The 18,885-nt window shown below is 41.3% G+C and overlaps 2 protein-coding genes across 2 annotated transcripts in view; both read left to right on the top strand.

The window, feature by feature from the left end:
• Window positions 1-18,885, top strand: part of LOC110754829 (cysteine-rich repeat secretory protein 38-like) — a 96,234-nt gene that overhangs the window by 58,659 nt on the left and 18,690 nt on the right. The gene's annotated exons all lie outside the window — the stretch shown is intronic.
• Window positions 2,677-3,396, top strand: LOC148295331 (uncharacterized). Its single transcript, XM_088252009.1, has one exon. It carries the CDS (start codon window positions 2,677-2,679, stop codon window positions 3,394-3,396), a length of 720 nt encoding a protein of 239 aa, XP_088108135.1.

Genomic DNA, 18,885 nt, shown 5'->3' with positions numbered 1-18,885 from the left:
AACACAAAAAAGAAGTAAAAAGCTATAAAATGTCAAGAACTAACTCAAAATATTGGGTGAATAACATGATAAATCATGTGTCAAAATGAACCTAACACGATTCTTCTGTCTAAGCAATCCATCAACCGGGATGAGAACCTGCTTGCCGCTGCCCTATGTTTCTGGAATTCTGCCAGCAACACGTTTGATTTCCGTGTGGGTCCAATGGCGCCAACTCTGCTGGACATGGCTCAGATCTTTGGGTTTAGGCCCCATGGACGACCTGTGGATGCTGTTGGAGACTATCATCGTAGGAGGAACCAGGAGAAACTAGCCAAGCCTTTCACTGTCTCTCCTGCTACTATCAATCAGAACTGCTCCTTTTCTGTTTTTCTGAGGAAATTCAGTGTGGAGAAGGACAAGGATCAGCAGCATATGCTATTCCTTCTGTATTGGCTGAACAGATTTGTGTTCCCCAATCGTTCTTCTGCGGTTCTGCTTGAGTATAGGCATTTGGCAGAAGCTTTACACAACCATACCGACGTTGGACTTGGGCCGTCAGTTCTGGCTCACCTTTTCAAGAACCTGCATACTGCCACAATGGAGAATCCCCTGAATTTATCCGCTCCTGGCTCATTTTGGATGATCCAGGTCTGGTTGCAGGTGTATTTTCCAGAGTTCCGATTTCCTGATCTAGTTCTGCCTGAAAAGCAGGTTCTGGCTCTCCCTCTGATGTCGGCAGAAGTGCCCAAGCGTTCCATTGACGAATACCTGATGTGGTTCAGACACTGTCTTAAGCGCTCCGCGGCTCAATGGCAAGTGGTGATCAGAAGAACCTATCCTTGGTTCCAGCCTGGGCACCGGCTTTTTGAAAAGGAGCCAGAAGACGAGGCTGCCAGGACAGAATACAGGAAGATATTTCTGAGTGTAGCCTTGCTGAGGGATCTGCCTCATGGAGGTGGGAAGCCACCAAGCTATCATTTGGGGGCAGAAGTCTACCATCCCAATTTCTGTGCACGACAACTTGGCTGTCCACAGGTTATTCCGTTCAAATACTACCGAAGTTGCAATCGAGCCTCGTCCTGGAGAGATTCAAATAATCTAGAGGTGCACAAGGATGCTCGTTGTGCAGTTAATAAAATCAATAACAGTCTGGATGGTCTTTATCCATCCTGGGAGCCGAATTCATCCAGTTCCTCCGATTTTGATGCTTGGTGGAAGGCCAGGTTTCGAGGGATGCCTGCTTCGGCTGCTGCAGTCAAGGTGCTTTTTGAGGGCTGGGCCTGTGGAAATGTGTTTGGCGAGGCTGAGGCCAGAAAATTCACAGTTAAGACTATTCAAGATGTCAATGATCAGATCATAGAAGGTAAATTCTTCGTTCTGTCTACAATTTCTTGTTCTGTCGTTTATACTTGTCTGACAAATCAATTCTGCCTGTATCAGACCCTTCCATGAAGAAAATCATTGGTGAACAGACGGCTCAAGCTGGAGCAATGTTTGGTAAGCTTCGATCTACCCTGTTCCTTTTATTTCCTTATACTGTGTTTTGTTCTGACTTCAAATTTCTTCCTCATATAGTCAGTTCTATCATTGCTGCTGGGGACCTAGAGCCTCCTTCTGGTGAGGAGGATGAAGATCTGGCAGAACAGCCTGCTGTGGCCACTCCAATTGCTGGAAAGAAAAGGAAAGAGAGCACTTTTGCTCAGGGCAGCGTTGCCCAGCCTGAAACTTCTGGTAGGGTCCTTGTGTTTAGGTCCCACTTCCTTTTGACTTGTTCTGCCTTGCTCTTTCTTCTAATCCTTGCTTCTTTTATGCAGCTGAAAGCCCTCCTCCTCCTCCTCCTCGCACCAGGTCTAAAAGACTTAGGAAGAGGCGTGAGATCGATTCTGATGAGACAGAAGAGTTTGCCGCCAATCCGAATGAAGCCTCTGGGACTGATGATGAGCTGAGAGAAGCTTTTGAGGCTGTTGAAAAAGAGGGGCAACAAGAAACGGCAGTGGAAACTCTAAAAACGAAAGGGAAAGATCTCGACGAAGAGGTGGGGTTGAATTCTGGTCATTTGTAGACATGCTCTTTCTGCTTTTCTTTTCTAACTCCTGATTTCTGTTTGTCTGTTTAGGAGGAGATCCCGGCTGAGGTGATCGCAGAGAGCATTGCCTTGGCTCAACAACAGCGTGCCATTCCCCGGACAGAGCTGACTAGCTCAGAACTGGCCGCCTTTGAGGACACGGAGGCTGAACATTCTACTGCAGCTCCAGTATTTGAGGAACAGCCAGAGCCTTCTGTTTCAGAGCCAGTAGAGCAGGTAGAAGTTCCTGTAGCCGCTTCAACCAATCAACCTGCATTCGAGCCTGTAGAACAAACAGAACTCTCTGTCACAGCTCAAGCAGAACAGGCAATGCTAGGGTCTGGGGAGCATATGGAGGCTTTGGCAGAATCGGGACCTGTGGGACGGGTAGAACTTCCGGTTGCGAGCCTGGCAGAACCATCTGCCTCGGGGCCTGTGGAGTAGGTGGAGCTTCCTGCTGCAACCCCAGAATCTGAAGCAGAATTAACTGCTACTATTTCTGAAGCCGTAGGAGCCATGGCAGTGGTTATCAGCCCTTTGAAGCCTGTTCTCGCAGCTGTAAGTTTTCACCATGTCATGAATTTTTCTTTTATTTCTCCCTTTTCTAATCCACAGTTTTGGTTTTGCAGATGCCCGTCCAATCCCGTGCTGTTTCAACCATCACAGCCTCCTTTGCTGACCCAGAATTGGCTGAATTCGAGGCTATGGACTTGGACCCCCAACTGGACAGGCTGGAGAAACTCAGTTCTACCCCTAACAAGACCAAATTCAAAGCAGTGGATGAGGCCATGGAGAGGGTGAAGGTCTGGCAATCTACTGAGCTGGAACTGGAGGAAAATAGGGAAGCTGTAGAACAACTGATGAAAGATCTGGACCTGCTGCACAGGCAGAACATGGCTCCTAGGCCAATTCTTGAGATAAGTCTGAACCTGGCCAGAGATGTGCTTAACCTTCACGATCGCTATGAGGATCTCAAGCCTACCTTCGAGACTTCTGAACTCTGCAAGACAACTCATGACGCTAATTTGGCTGATTATGCAAAACAGAAGGCAGAACTGGATCAGATGGTCGCGGGGTACAAAGAGGCCAAGGCTACTGCAGACAGGCTGGAGAAGCAGATTGAGGAGCTTCAAAAGCGGCTGGCAGAACGCAGGGAGGTACAGCGCAAGCTGGGTGCTGGACTGAGCTCCAAGACTAAGGCCACTTTCCTGGTGCAGACCATGGTTTCAGCCTCCAGGCCAGCCTTAGAAGTTGCAGAGGCTTCAATCCACCAGGGAGTACTGCTTCAGAAGGAGCTCTCGATTAAGAAGACGAGTCTGCAGGAAACCCTTAGAAAACTAGGATTTTAACATTCAGATTTTGGAATTGTAATGAACTGGTTGAGTCACCAAAGTGACTTTTTGAAAATGAAAGTTTATTTATTTTTTGGAATTTCGATTTCTCTTGACAAACTGAAATAAAAGATTATACTAATACCGAGCTAAATCTTAAAACAAGATCAAACAACAGTTTCAAGTTGTTGCCTTTCTATCCCAGGATCTGTCTGCACAGCCTGCGAATCCCACATAGTTGGATAGAATTTCTTTAACCATTTGCCATTGATTGGCGCAGCATGGACTTCTCCATCTCGATCCTGTAGTCTGTACGCCCCTAATCCTAGGACTTGGTTAATTATGAAAGGTCCTTCCCAAGTTGGTGACCATTTTCCGTAACCAGCTATATGTGTTCCGAGGGGCAGAACTGCTTTCCAGACTATTTCTCCTTCTTCAAAACTCTTGTTTTTAACTCTCTTGTTGTATGCTCTTGACACAGCCTGTTTTCCTGCTAAGAGTTTGTTGAGGGTATCAATCCTACTTGCGTCCAACCCTTCCAGTTCTAATAACATGGCCTGGTTATAGTCTTCTCCAACCAATTCGTTTTGATGGGCAATTCTGAGGGATTGGACTGCTATCTCCATAGGCAGAATTGCATCGTGACCATAAGTCAAAGCATATGGAGTCATACCAGTCGCCTCCCTTTTCGAAGTTCTATATGCCCATAAGGTTTCTGACAGCTTCTCATGCCATTGCTTTGGATTCTTCTCAAGCATTTTCCTGATAATATTGATTATCACTTTGTTACTTGATTCTGCCTGTCCGTTGGCTTGAGCATAATAAGGCGTGGATTGGAGTAGCTTAAATTTGAACGCTTCTGCCATGTTCAGCATATCTCCGGATATGAAAGAAGATCCCCTATCGGTAGTGATTGATTCTGGAATACCAAATCTCTGTATGATCTGTTCCTCTATGAAAGTGATGATTTCTTGAGACGTGGTAGACTTAACAGGCTTGGCTTCTACCCATTTGGTAAAATAATCCGTTGCTACAATGATGAAACAATGATGTTGGCTGCTGGCTGGATAAATCTTGCCAATGAGGTCCATTGCCCATCCTCTGAATGGCCATGGCTTGACTACCGGGTTCATGGGAACTGAAGGAACCTGCTGGATCGGTCCATGTCTTTGACAAGCTTCACATCCCTTGGAGTAGTTAATGCAATCTTTCATCATGGTTGGCCAGAAATAACCATACCTTCTGATTAGCCAACACATTTTCCTTCCACCTTGATGTGCTCCACATATCCCTTCATGAGTTTCTCCCATGACCTTCATGTATTCTTTCTTTCCCAAGCATCTTAATAATACTTCATCCTTGCTTTTTCGGACCAAATCTTCATTCCACATAAGATAATTTGAAGCCATGATTCTGACTTTCTTTTCAGAAGGCAGAATTGGATACTGCAAGTAGTTTATGATGGGAGTTCTCCAATCATCTTCAGTGATTATGGCAGAATTGACATCTACCTCCATTCCTCTGGTCAGAACAGATGGCAGACTTTTCTTTCCTACCCTAATAATCCTTTGCACACAATCTTCCGGGATTTGTATTCCTGTAGCTATTTGAGCCAGTTCATTGGCTGCAAAGTTCTCTTCTCTTGGGATGTGTTCCCAAGTGGCTTCCCTGAATTCTGTCAACAGATTCCTAGCTGCTACTAAATAGACAGCTAGAGCAGGGTTCAAACATTTGTATTCTCCAGCAATCTGTTTCAAAACAAGCATAGAATCTCCCAAAATTTCCACAGACTGGACTCCCAGTTCCACCAACATTTCAAGGCCAATGATTAAAGCTTCATATTCAGCTCTGTTGTTGGTGCATTGGAAATCAAACTGGAAAGAATAACAATGTCTGACTCCCAAAGGTTCTTCTAGAACAATTCCTGCTCCGGAAGTTAAATCAGTTTTTGATCCATCAAAATACAGCTTCCATGGTGTGAGATGAATCGAATAAATGGGATTGTTAAGGCAAACATGAGCTCTTGTCAATAGATCTACATTTGCTATATCCAAAGAGTCCATATTTTCAATTTCTTCCCCTGGATGATCGGCTAGGAAGTCTGCTACAGCTTGCCCCTTGACAGATTTCTGAGGGACATATCTGAAAGCAAATTCTGTCAGAGCCAGAGTCCATTTCCCAATTCTGCCTCTTAGCATTGGCCTTGTTAGCATATATTTGATTAGGTCTGTCTTGGCAATGATATAAATGGTAAATGGCAGCATGTAGTGTCTGAGTTTTATAACAGTGAAATATAAAGCCAGACAAAGCCTTTCGATCACAGAATAATTTCTTTCTACTTCTGTCAAAGTTTTGCTCAGATAGTATACCGCTTGCTCCTTCCCTTCGTTGTTGTCTTGGGCTAACAGACTTCCAATAGATGTTCCTGACGCAGACACATAGAGTTTGAGCGGTCTGCCCTTCTTTGGTGGGGACAGAACTGGTGGATTTGACAGATAGTGTTTGATTTCTTCAAAAGCCTGTTGGTACTGTTCCTCCCATTTGAAGATCTGTTCCTGTTTTAGCCTTAACAAGGAAGAAAAGGGCTGAATCTTTCCCGCGGAATTGGATATGAATCTTCTTAGGAAGTTAATTTTTCCCAGAAGACTTTGCAGCTCCTTCTTGTTCCGAGGTGGTTGAGCTTCTATGATGGACTTTGCTTTATTTTTATCGACTTCTATGCCTTTTTGATGGACCAAAAAACCCAAGAAGTTTCCTGCCTGCACTCCAAAAATACATTTTTTAGGATTCATTTTCAATTTATGCTGTCTCATTCTTTGGAATGCCTTTCTCAGATCCGACACATGACTTTCAGCTTCCTTGGATTTAATTATCACATCATCTATATATACTTCTAGAGAATGTCCTATCATATCATGGAAAACAGAATTCATTGCTCTTTGATAAGTGGCTCCTGCATTTCGTAAGCCAAAAGGCATCACAGTGTATTCAAAAGCACCTATGTGCCCTGGACACATGAAAGCTGTTTTGTGGATATCTTCCTCTGCTACCATGATCTGGTTATACCCTGCGTTGCCGTCCATGAAAGATAGCATTTGGTTCTGGGCAGCTCCATCTACTAGCATATCTGCCATAGGCATAGGATATTCATCCTTGGGGGATGCTTCATTCAGATTTCTGTAATCCACACAGATCCTAACTGCCCCTGTTTTCCTTTTTAGAACTGGTACAATATTGGCTAGCCAGTCAGTGTAGATGGCTGGCCTGATGAATCCTGCTTTAAGCAGTCTTTCTATCTCTTCTTTGACTTTTAATTCTGTTTCCATGGACATTCTTCTTCTGGCATGTTTAACTGGAAGGTTGCCTTCTTTGATAGGCAGCTTGTGCTCTACCAGTTTCCTGTCTAATCCTGGCATCTCGTGATAATGCCAAGCAAAACAGTCTTTAAAATCATGCAAAAGTGCGATGACTTCGTTTTTGAGCGGTTCTTCCAATAGTGCACTAATGAAAGTGGGTCTTGGGTCCTCTTCTGTCCCTAGATTAATCTCCTGTAATGGATCTTCCACTTCTGGTAAGGAATCATCTAGTGCTGATGGTGCAAAGTCCAATATTTCCTCTTGTAAACTTTCTTCCTGTTCTTTGATGCTCTCATGCGTGAATTCTGCCATATTAATGGCTGGATTCTGCACAATGAGTTTCTTTTCTTCCCAGTATATCAACAATCTTTTTGTAATGGATCGGATTGTTGCAGCTCGATCCTTTTCCTGTTGATTGGGACTAAACATCGGAGTTCTGGAGGTTCAGAACAAAAGGCCTATTCCAGTCTTCTAGAGAACTGGACAGACCATCTTCAATGAGCCTTTGGGCCGTGACACTATGAGGGCGGCCGTTCTGGTTGACTCCAAAGAAAGTGAAAGGACCAAGGTCATCGTGATAGTATCTTGCCTCAAAACACATGGCAGAAGGCAGAAATGACCGTGGATCGGCCTCTACTATCTAACCTTCTTCATGCCAAAGAGCTAGCTGCTGATGCAGAGTAGAAGGAACGCAGAAGCTTTGGTGAATCCAGTCTCTTCCGAGCAAAGCATTGTAGGTAGTAGAAGTAGTGTCTACCACAAAGAATGCAATTTTCAGCTTTTTGGTCCCAACAATGACATCCACGTCCAAAATTCCATGAGTCTTAGTGATGCCCCCGGCAAAGTTGGTGACGGTCAGACGTGTTGGAATTAGATCCTTTTCTGTTCTGCCCATTTTACTTAACAGTCTGTGTGGTAAAAGGTTAATGGCTGCGTCTCCATCTATCATTACCTTGGAAACAGGAATGCCTCCGAAGTTTGCAGTTATGAATAGAGGCCTGAGGTGATTGGCCATTTCCCCGGTTGGTTTGGAGAAACAAAGCTGTTCTGCAACTAGTTTCATGGTGGTTCCGCCTGTTCTGGCGCTCCTTCTATTTCCGTCAGTCTGCACTCGAAGCTTTCTTGCGAGAGTACGTTTCCCTCTAGAGTGCTTCCTTGTCCTTCTGCTGCCCTGAATTTCTCTGATAGGATAAATACCATGTTAATGCCAAGATCACCTTGCAACAAGTTCTCCAATTCTGCCCCAAAAGCTTCGGTTTCTTCATCTAATCCCCCATCGTATTCCATCTCCTCTGTCCATTCTCCTTGTTCTCCTATTTCGAGGGAACCAGCTTGATCATCTGCAGATGGCTCATAGTCCAACTGTTCCTCCTCGTTTTCTTCTGTCCAGCCTTGTTGTTCTTCTTCTGGAACAGGTTCTGGCCCTTCTTGTACTTGTTGAAGTTTGGGTTGATCGGCGGGAGATGAGGTTGAACAGATGAAGGATTCTGTCTTTATCAGCTTTTGAGACTTATGTTTTGTCTGTTCTGCCTGAGGAATTGTTTCTGGATTTTCTCTTCTCCTGGCAGAATTTGGTTATGTCAACACCTGCACATCTTTCCTGTTTCTAAGGAAGGTGGAATATTGCCTCTGAACCCTTCTTTTCTGAGTTCTGGTTAATTCCAAGGTTGGTCTGCCGCTTTTTCCGACGGAATACCATCTTCCCTCTATGATAGTTGCCAAAGGCTTGTCATTTCCTGGCATCCTAATTGGTATCTCCTCCTTAGGTTGTCCTGGCATTCTTCTGTTTTGCTGAACCGGCCTGAGATAATCCCTTTGTCTAACTCTGTTTCTGGGAGGAATCGGAGCTAGGCCATGCTGGTGCGACGTTCCAATCCGGTCAAATACGCTGTGTATGGGCTGTTTCTGCCTGTCCAGAGTAACTTCTAACTCACTTTCACACTTGCATTTACTGCATAGTACTATCCCGGCCGAGATGGTCGCCTTTGGCCTTTGAAAATTCTCCTTTGTAGTTCTCCTGCTTCTGCTGGAACTGGCATCTTCCCTCCGGTCTGGCCAATTTAAATTGACCATGTTAACTTGAGGTTGGGGAAACGGATCTGTCGTGACTGAAGGTGGTTTTTCTGCTAGTTTCAATCTTCCTGCAGTTATTCCTTCCTGTATGACATCTCTGAACACGACACAACTGTTAGTAGAGTGATTCCAAGAGTTGTGCCATCTGCAATACTGCCTGCCCTTAAGCTCCTCTGGTTTGGGCAGCTTGTGAGGCGTCTCTATTGCCTTTTGTGCCAACATTTCATCGAACAGAGCATCGACCTTGGTTAGATCGAAAGAGTAAACCTTGTTCTGTGTTGGTTTGTTTGGAACAAATCCTCCTGTAAATGGTGGCGGCTTCTGGTTCTTTGGTGGCCTTGTAAGAGCTTTGCAGCTGATAGGATGCTTTAACTTTGCCATTTCTGCCACTGCAACCTCTCTTTCCTCCGAGCCATCTGTGTCTTCTTCTGATTTTACTTCAATCAAATGAATTGAAGAAGAAGGGGACTTGTAGTATGTGCCTTTGGAAGAGTTCCTCTTCTGCTGTTCCTCCCTCAGCAGTTCCTCATATTTGGACGCTTTGTCTGCCAGTTCTGCCAGATCTCCGAACAGCATCCCGTCGAATCTTTTTCTTAATGAAATTTTGAGGGAGGTTTGAGCCATCTGAATGAAATGTCTTTCTTCCATGGGAATTCGGCACTTCATCTTGAGCTTCCTGAATCTGGTTATGAAATCCTGGGCGGGTTCGTCTTCGCTTTGCTTAAGAGCGGCAAGATCACTGATGGTGACTTCTGGCTGGATCCTGAAATAATAGTCATGAAAAAGGTTTTCCATTTGCTCCCAGGTTTGAACAGAATTGGCTGGCAAACTGGTATACCAGGTGAAAGCCTGTCCGGAGAGAGAATTCCCAAAAAGCCTTAGCTTTAACAGAGGATTATTCTCTATGGCTATACACTGGACAGAAAACCTGCCTATGTGTTCAACGGACGAAGCATGAGGATCTTCTCCGTTAAATAAGGTGAAGTTTGGTACTTTGAAACCTGCAGGTAAAGGAATCTGATCTATGTAAGCCGGGTACGGCTTTCTGTAGGTGAGCCTTTCTCCTCTCCTGGCCTCTGGCTCCATCATTTCTCTGATCATTCTCTGTAGTGCCCCTATGTCATTCAAAGCATTGACAGGACGTGGATTTCGTCCCTGTTCTGGCTGATCATTATCAAACCTATGCTCTATTCTGTATGGTCGGGGCAGAGCTTCCTCCCTGTGTTCTTCCTCTTCTTCAATCTCCAGATGGTTTCTCCAATTTGCCCCCGGTCTGTTCCTGTCATTGTTGGCAAAAGGGTTAATTCCCCCTCTGCCCCTCCTGCCCCTTGCTAATGGAGGGAATGGATTGGGGTCCATCCTTCTTGGTCTGTAGGGTGGCACGGCTGGCGCCTCAGGCAGAAGTGGCAATGGTTGATCTCGTGGGGCCACAGGTTGTGGTGCAGGCGGTTCTGGCCGATTCTGGGGAACCTGAACTGGTGCAAGACCTTCTGGCCTGGTGATCGGTTCATAATTGTATATCATTTTGTACCCTTCTAGCTTATGATTTGGTTATGTTTTTGAGTTAAACTTGTGCTTTTAATCCTTTTTGTGTTTATCTTTCAGTTCATTGAGCTTTAGGTAATAATGATGGCTTTAGAGAGCATAATTCATGCAATTCAAGCATGTTAAGGCCTAATTTGGATGAATGGATGAAGAGCTTAAAGACAAATTCATTATGGCTACAGCCCCCTGCCAGTCCAGTTCCGTAGGTCATATTGCAAGCTTTGTTTCAGCAAACTACATAGCTCGAATGAGGCCACATTCTTCATAAAAGTTGTTCCAATTGGTGTGTACTATAACATATCCAAAATTCAGCCCCATTGGATAAATCTGGAGTCCGTTACCTAGCAAACATAGAACCATGCTCAGGATGGATCTTATCAGCGCGGAAAATGAGTTAGCAATTTGTTTCGGCCTTAACTTCTTCCTCCGACCTTGGATTGGCCCAAATAACATATGGCTGGAAAGAAGACATTCTGAACTTCAATTTCGAGTGCTTAAAGTCCTAATTTGATTAAGAGAAGCCCAAGTTGTAAGCCCTTGAAGTTGCTGGTCATGCTGACCTCAGCATGTGCTGGTTGGATGCTTGGTCATGGTGAGCTAGGTATGAGCTATCATTTCTGGTTGGAAGCTTGGTCATGGTGACATGAAGATGAGCTAGGGCTGCTGGTGGGATCTATTGGTGAAGTGCATCAACCAATTCAAGATTTTCTAATACAAGTGCATCACACAATTTAGATTTTCTAATACAAGTGCATCAACCATTTCAGATTTTATAAAACAAGTGTTGTATGCATTAGCCATATTGAATTCAGATTTTCACTTCCCCTAGGCCTATAAATAGGGAAGTTCTCTAAGCTTGTAAACACACCCCAAGGGGGGGAGCTCTCAAACACTTCTCTAGAGCTCCCTTCCCTTCTCTCCCTCAAATTCTCTTAGTTTCTCTTTCTAGTTTTCAATTGTTATAATGAGATTTTTGTGTTGAAATTCTCCTTAAGTTTTTCCAAGTTCTACTTAATTTTCATTGTTATGTAAATTCTTTTCTTTAGTTTCAAGTTTGATTAGTTTTCAAGTTTCAATTATGATTTTTGTTCTTATTCATTATGCTTATAAGTTAATATGCTAGTTTGAATGATTGATCACCATTTAGGCTTGCATGTTAGCTATCTTGGTTTGAATTAAGAGTAGACACCATGCTTTAATTCGAATTGAACTATGAATAGGAAGAGTATGTATGGACATTCGACAACAGGGATTAGATACATGCTTGGTTGTTTAAATTGTTCTTCTATGCTTAATGGGTTCCTAATGCTTAATTTTAGGTTAGACAACAAATGATCAAATTAGGGAATTAGGAACACAAGGTTATGACCACACACCATGGCTTAATCATACTTTAGCTAGAATCAATCCATTAATCTAAATTGAACTTGGGAACTTATTTGCTTGAGTTACTTATTTCTTTCTTCCTTGTTTTATGTTCTTTGTTTTTGTTTCTATTTTGTGTAGGGAAACTAAATTGGATCATTCAATCACCAATCCCTGTGGAATCGACCTCGCACTTACATACGCTAAACTACCAACGGCTCGTGCACTTGCGAGTATCACAAGTTGAGGATGCAGCTTAATCCATTTTGGTGGAGCTAAATCTACGCAACAAGTTTTTGGCGCCGTTGCCGGGGATCGGTAACATTGTTTGATTCTATTTGGCTTTCCTACTTTATTTTTTTTTTCTTAACTAGACAATTTCAAGTTTTAAAGTTAATGACGTTAATGGACAAGTTGTGTTTGTAGTCCAACAGAAAAGGACAATTGCCCAACAAGCAAGAGAACTGGGTTTAAGTCCCAGCTTACACAACCCATTGGTGCTTGTTGCTTTGAAGCATGGAATTGGACTTGTGTTGATTTTTCCCTTTCATTTTTAGTTTTTTTTTTTATATTTTGTAATCCTTTAATTCCGTTTCAAGTTTTTGTATGTGTTTGTTTTAGCAATGTAAATAGCTCAATAAAAATGGAGAGAGATGGCAACTTCAAAGATAGGAAGTGTGGAGTAGTGGGAGAAGTCGTGACCTCCAAGTGCATCCATGCTCGACCTAATCGCTTCAAGGGGGAGCATTTCAATCCTTTCTCTTCTTTGAATTCTGTTTATTTTCGTAGTTGTTTTTGCCTTTTGGTCCGCGCTGAGTTCTTTGTTTTTCTATGCTGAATCCAACCATATAAAGAACGTAATATTTGGACTTACGGTTGGAAAGTTATAGCCTAAAAACTGAACACAGGTCGAAGCTGAAAAACAGAGAAACGAATCTGTCCAAATGGTGATAAACGGGTGATAGAAAGTGCTGTTTGTGTTTTTCTTTGGTTTATTGGTTTGTTTCTTTTAGTACAACAATTTATGTTGTTTGTTTGAATTTGTTTAGAGTACTTAGTTCATTTTCGTTTATGGTTTGTTGTTCCATTTTATCTTAATTTGTTTTTATTTCTTATCTTAAAAATTTTAAAATAAAAAAAAAAGATTTTTCATATGAGCCGACTTATGGTAACCCCAGTGAGCACTTCCGTTAATACAGTGTCTAGGAGTTCTTTAGGCGACACCTTCGGTGTCTAAGAAGTTTGGGTTTTAAGCGGGACCATTGTGACCCCTCCAACCTTCCCGGATCCCCTGGCTGTGTTTTCTGAGGCCCTTAACTGGTCATCCGTGAGTTGCTTGTATATTCGTGTGTTTTTAAATTAAGTTTTCTTTATTTTCTTTGTTTTCTTTTCTGTTGAGTCTTTGTTTTTGTTTTGTTTTTGTTTTTATTTTGTTATGTTAGTTTATTTATTTATTTACGTGGTATGGTTAGTTAGTTTATTTCTGAGTGTTAAAACATTTTTTATTTTATTTCAAACATTGCATAAAAACAAAAACAAAAAAAAACAAAAAAAACAAAAAACAAAAAAAAAACAAAAACAAAAACAATAAAAATAAAAAAAAAACATCATCATCATCTTCTTCATCATCTTCTTCATCTTCTTCATCTCCATCATCATCATGGCTTGCCTCTATTTTCTCGCACTTGTAGAATCTGCAGCAGCTCCACATGGTCCTCATTTTTTCTCTGCAGTGCTTCCACGTGCTGATTGGCACAGTAGAGCCGCTTCTGCAAGTCCGCCACCATAGCCTTCAAGGAAGCTATTTCCTCGCTCATCGCGGCACACTCCCTTGTCCTCGCCAGTAATCGCATGCCCAAATTGGTAGCGGAGACCGCGTGGAGCACAGTTAAATTGTGGGACTCCTCTACCGCTGCCTTATCAGACCTCTGTGCCACATGCAGATGATCTGTCGGAGTGAGCTTGCTGCTAATCATGCCTCCTAGCAGCACTGCTCTGTTCGACAGTGCCTCAGAAAAGTTCGGTATTGCCTCAGCAAAGTTTGAGGCCGTGCCGTGATGATATGAAGAGTTTGGAAAGACAGTGTTTGGAGGAGCCCTTGTCTGGGCATTCGGTGGTGCAAGTGAGAGCTCAAGGTTGAGATCATCAAGGTGAGTGCATGAGGATGCCATTTTTTTTTTCTGTTTCTGGATTTTTTGATGTTTTTCCTTGAGTTGCAGGAAGAAATGCTGGGTATCATCTGCTTGCAGAGGTGTGGTTTAAATAGACATATGCTGATGAGAGAGAGCCAACACCATTTCGGATTTCCCGGGCATGCTCGACCTAATCGCTTCAAGGGGGAGCACCTTTACTTTCACTTTACTTTTCTTTTTTCCGTGTTTTCTGGTGTTTTATTGTTTTGCCCGTTACTTTCATTTTCTAGAGCTTTGTGTTTTTGCCTTTCCCTTTCGGCTATCATCTTTATTTTATTTTAGTTAGGGAACTGTGCTTCCATTTCCGTTTGTCGTCTTCGTTTGATTTAAGTTTGAAAAGTGTGCTTTCTTTTCCGTTTTCTTTTTCCTTCTGCAAATTTACTCTTTTATTTCCAAAACAAAATAAAGACAAAAACAACCAAAAAAATAAAATAAATTAAAATAAAAACATCAATAATGCAGTATAAGTCATTTCTTCACAGTGCTCGGTGTCTCGACCATTGGAGCTTTGAGTTTGGCCCTCTGGCTGTCCTCTTCCTGGGCTTCATGCACAGCCTCTTGGGGCTCACCACTTGAGCTCCCAAAGATCGCAATCTTAGCTTGAGCGTAACTACTCTCGCGATCTGCTTGTTTGCGTTTACCCGGTCGGTCTAGGTCTTCCAGCTGTTTTCGCATGTCGCGATAGTACAACTCTACCATCTTTGATAGGTTTCTATTCTCGTCCCGCAATACTTCTAGCTGGTGTCGATTCACCTCAACTATCCTTGACCTCTCCCTTTTCAAGCTTTTTATAGCAGTCTGACACTCCTCAACCATACTTCGCTCCGCCGCCAACTGACCTTTCAGCACCTCTACCTCATGGGACTTCGCAAGTAGGCGATGACCCAAACTTGCGACTATTGCCGTACTCTGCACGCTCAGTGCCAGGGCATCGCTCACGACCCGGTTGTCATCCCTTGTCCCCAGAACACGTATATCTTTAGGAGTCACTAAATTTCTAGCCACTCCAATGGCAACATCGTTGTCCAGGAGTATTGAGTCAGTTACTGTCACAGGCCCCCGTGCGGAAGCAAAGTAGGGCATCCATACTGGTGCCACTGCTTGGCCTCGTGTCTGAGTCGGTGGAGCTAGGTTGAGATCCAACGAAAATGGGTAGTTAGATGCCATTTGATTTCTCACTCTCTTTTCTTCTTTCTTTCTTTTCTCTTTTGTGTGTTTCTGAGTTTGTGTTTTTTTTTTTCTACCCTTTCTTTTTACCTTTTATAGACTTAGTCTGCTAAACCCTAGCCGCTACGGTTCTGAGTTCTGTGCGGCCCTTACGGCTTATATCTATATGTCGCCGCACCCGTTTCCCAACCCCCTTAATTGCATTTTCACCTTTAACCACCTTCTAGTGAAAAAGTCGTCCCGCTTCACCCAAGAAGCCAATAATTCTGGCTTGGGGGATGTGACAGCTGCTTCTGCGCGCCGACACGTCCCTCACCCCTTTCACCCGTGACTTCCCAGGAACCAAGGCATCAGGGACCACACACTTTCTTTTCAGAAATCCCGCCTTCGCGCTCCCAATTCAAGTTTCATTTTATTTATAAAAAAATAATAATAATAAAAAAATAATATAAAAAATAAAAACATGTGGGCTTCAGATTTCATTGTGGGTTGGATTTTCACCGTTGTTAGGTTTCAAGGTGGTTTAACTTTCTTTTAGGTTGGGCTTTCAATTGTTTGGATTTTGGTTTGCGTAAGACTGTCTGTTTAGGGCTTACTGTTCTGTTTTGTCTGTTTAGGGTTTTCTGTTTGTTTGTTTGTTTTGTAATTTTTATTTTTGTAATTATTTTATTTTATTTGTGTTTTTTTTTTTGTGGTTTATATTTACTTTAGTACCTTTCATTTCTTGTTATGACATTGCTTGTTCCTAATTTTTAAACATTGAGGAAAATGTTCATTTCTAGGTTTGGGGGTATTAGAGTTTAGCATGTAAATTTGGTTTTTCCTTAATTTTTTTAAATTTTATTTTGCTTGTTTATATTTTTATTTTATTTTGTTTGAGTCTTGCTTTTATTTTTATTCACTTTCTGAACACATTTGATGAGATTGTGATAAATGTTTGCATGACTTAAATGAAAATTGAATTTTATTTATTTATTATTATTATTTTTTTCCTTGTAAATTTTTATTGTAAAAAAAAATATATATATAATTAATTTGGCATCGTTCTAGCATGATATGTTCGAAACCTTCTTTGCACTTGCCATTTGTTTCATAATTCTCCAATTAAAGGATTTGCATGACCCAAAGAATTGTATCAAGCATAAATTAGACTTATATAACCATAAATGTGAGCTTTTGAGCCTTGTGCTTCATTTCATGAGTGTTATACACATACTCTTATTTTCTTGTCATCAAAGTTGTTGTTTGATCTCATTATTCATTGATTTGGTTGAATACTTAAAAGTCATTCATTCTTTTGCAATTCGATTTCATGACATTTAAGAAATGATATTAAGGCCCTCTTTGGATCGTTTGTACCTTTCAAGCTAACCTTATGCATGCTTAAGCATGATTTTCCATTGTTAACCATTTTGAGCCTACATGTAAACCTTTTTCTTTCATTTACCAATTATATTTCCTCGCCTTAGCCTGAAAAACAAATATTTACCTTTCTAAGGAACTCATGAGCTTTAATTGGGATGTGTTTTTCATACTAAGTTTGGGAATTTCGAAGAAAAAAAAAATTCACTCAATTGGTGAAAGAAAAGAGAAAAATTGTGATTAAGTGGTGGTGGAATGAAATTTCATTTTTGGGCCTTCTAAATAAATTGGTGTTTGTTCAATTCAAGGAAAGGAGTATGAATCAATGTAAATGAAGGTATAAGGAGTTTTGATCGTGTAAAAGAAAAAATCTAATCGTGATGATTCGAAGTCTTGTAAACAATTGTTTTATGCTCTTATATTTTGAGTTTCTTGGACTTTGTTTTATCCATACCCTTCATTTCTTACTCACCTTACACCCTTGGCCCCATTACAACCTATGCTAAAGACCTAAATTGATCTTAAATGTCATGTGGTTGAATTGCATTTATTTTTCTACTTTTAAGTGTTTGGCATCCTTCTTGAGATCATATTAATGCAAGTTCTTCATCTTTCTATTGCGAGTTAAGTCCCTTATGGTTTAACTCTAATCTCATGTTTATAACTGAGTGTTGCATTGTAGCCCTCTTCCGAGTGATTCATTTGTGAGAGGACAATTTTGGTGAGATTTGAAGTTGAATTTGTGCTTTATATGATTTTTGAAATTATGTGGAAACTAAGATTAGAGAATTTGTTGCATTTGGCTATCACACTATACACTTTGAGCATGTTGTGTTTTGAACTTTGCCGCCTTGTAAATAATGTCTAAAATTGAGTTTTTATTGTTAAAATTTTTGAGTCATGTGCATGAGTCATTTCTCTTCAGAAAATGTTCGGAAAGATTGTTTTGAGTTTTATTTTTATTTCTTTTATTTTTGTTTTTGTTTTTGTAATTATTTTTGTTTTGGTTTTTGTTTTTGTTTTTGCTTAAGGACTAACAAATCTATTAAGTTTTCAAACCATTTTGTTTTGTAGAGTTAGAAAAACGTTTGTGGGTATCGTATCTGTTAAACCCTCAGGAGACACAACTCCTCCTACTAGGGATGCCTAGAGGTTTAAAGGCTTGTTGCATACGCTCAATGCAATCGAGTTACCTACGAAAGTGGTCTAGTTAACTTCTTATTTTGTTTTATTTTTCTTCGTTTTCCTTTTGTTTTGCTTGAGGACTAGCAAAATCTAGGTTTGGGGGTATTTGATCGGTTCATAATTGTATATCATTTTGTACCCTTCTAGCTTATGATTTGGTTATGTTTTTGAGTTAAACTTGTGCTTTTAATCCTTTTTGTGTTTATCTTTCAGTTCATTGAGCTTTAGGTAATAATGATGGCTTTAGAGAGCATAATTCATGCAATTCAAGCATGTTAAGGCCTAATTTGGATGAATGGATGAAGAGCTTAAAGACAAATTCATTATGGCTACAGCCCCCTGCCAGTCCAGTTCCGTAGGTCATATTGCAAGCTTTGTTTCAGCAACCTACATAGCTCGAATGAGGCCACATTCTTCATAAAAGTTGTTCCAATTGGTGTGTACTATAACATATCCAAAATTCAGCCCCATTGGATAAATCTGGAGTCCGTTACCTAGCAAACATAGAACCATGCTCAGGATGGATCTTATCAGCGCGGAAAATGAGTTAGCAATTTGTTTCGGCCTTAACTTCTTCCTCCGACCTTGGATTGGCCCAAATAACATATGGCTGGAAAGAAGACATTCTGAACTTCAATTTCGAGTGCTTAAAGTCCTAATTTGATTAAGAGAAGCCCAAGTTGTAAGCCCTTGAAGTTGCTGGTCATGCTGACCTCAGCATGTGCTGGTTGGATGCTTGGTCATGGTGAGCTAGGTATGAGCTATCATTTCTGGTTGGAAGCTTGGTCATGGTGACATGAAGATGAGCTAGGGCTGCTGGTGGGATCTATTGGTGAAGTGCATCAACCAATTCAAGATTTTCTAATACAAGTGCATCACCCAATTTAGATTTTCTAATACAAGTGCATCAACCATTTCAGATTTTATAAAACAAGTGTTGTATGCATTAGCCATATTGAATTCAGATTTTCACTTCCCCTAGGCCTATAAATAGGGAAGTTCTCTAAGCTTGTAAACACACCCCAAGGGGGGGAGCTCTCAAACACTTCTCTAGAGCTCCCTTCCCTTCTCTCCCTCAAATTCTCTTAGTTTCTCTTTCTAGTTTTCAATTGTTATAATGAGATTTTTGTGTTGAAATTCTCCTTAAGTTTTTCCAAGTTCTACTTAATTTTCATTGTTATGTAAATTCTTTTCTTTAGTTTCAAGTTTGATTAGTTTTCAAGTTTCAATTATGATTTTTGTTCTTATTCATTATGCTTATA

The sequence above is a fragment of the Prunus avium genome, chromosome 4 (assembly GCF_965620075.1).
Source record: "Prunus avium chromosome 4, drPruAviu1.hap1.1, whole genome shotgun sequence".
Taxonomy (NCBI): domain Eukaryota; kingdom Viridiplantae; phylum Streptophyta; class Magnoliopsida; order Rosales; family Rosaceae; genus Prunus; species Prunus avium.
The sequence above is the reverse complement of the archived record's forward strand: the minus strand, read 5'-3'. Positions and strand labels throughout refer to the sequence as shown.

Coding starts and splice junctions, on each gene's coding strand:
- LOC148295331 (XM_088252009.1), top strand. CDS start 2,677: ATGCCCGTCCAATCCCGTGCTGTTTCAACCATCACAGCCTCCTTTGCT.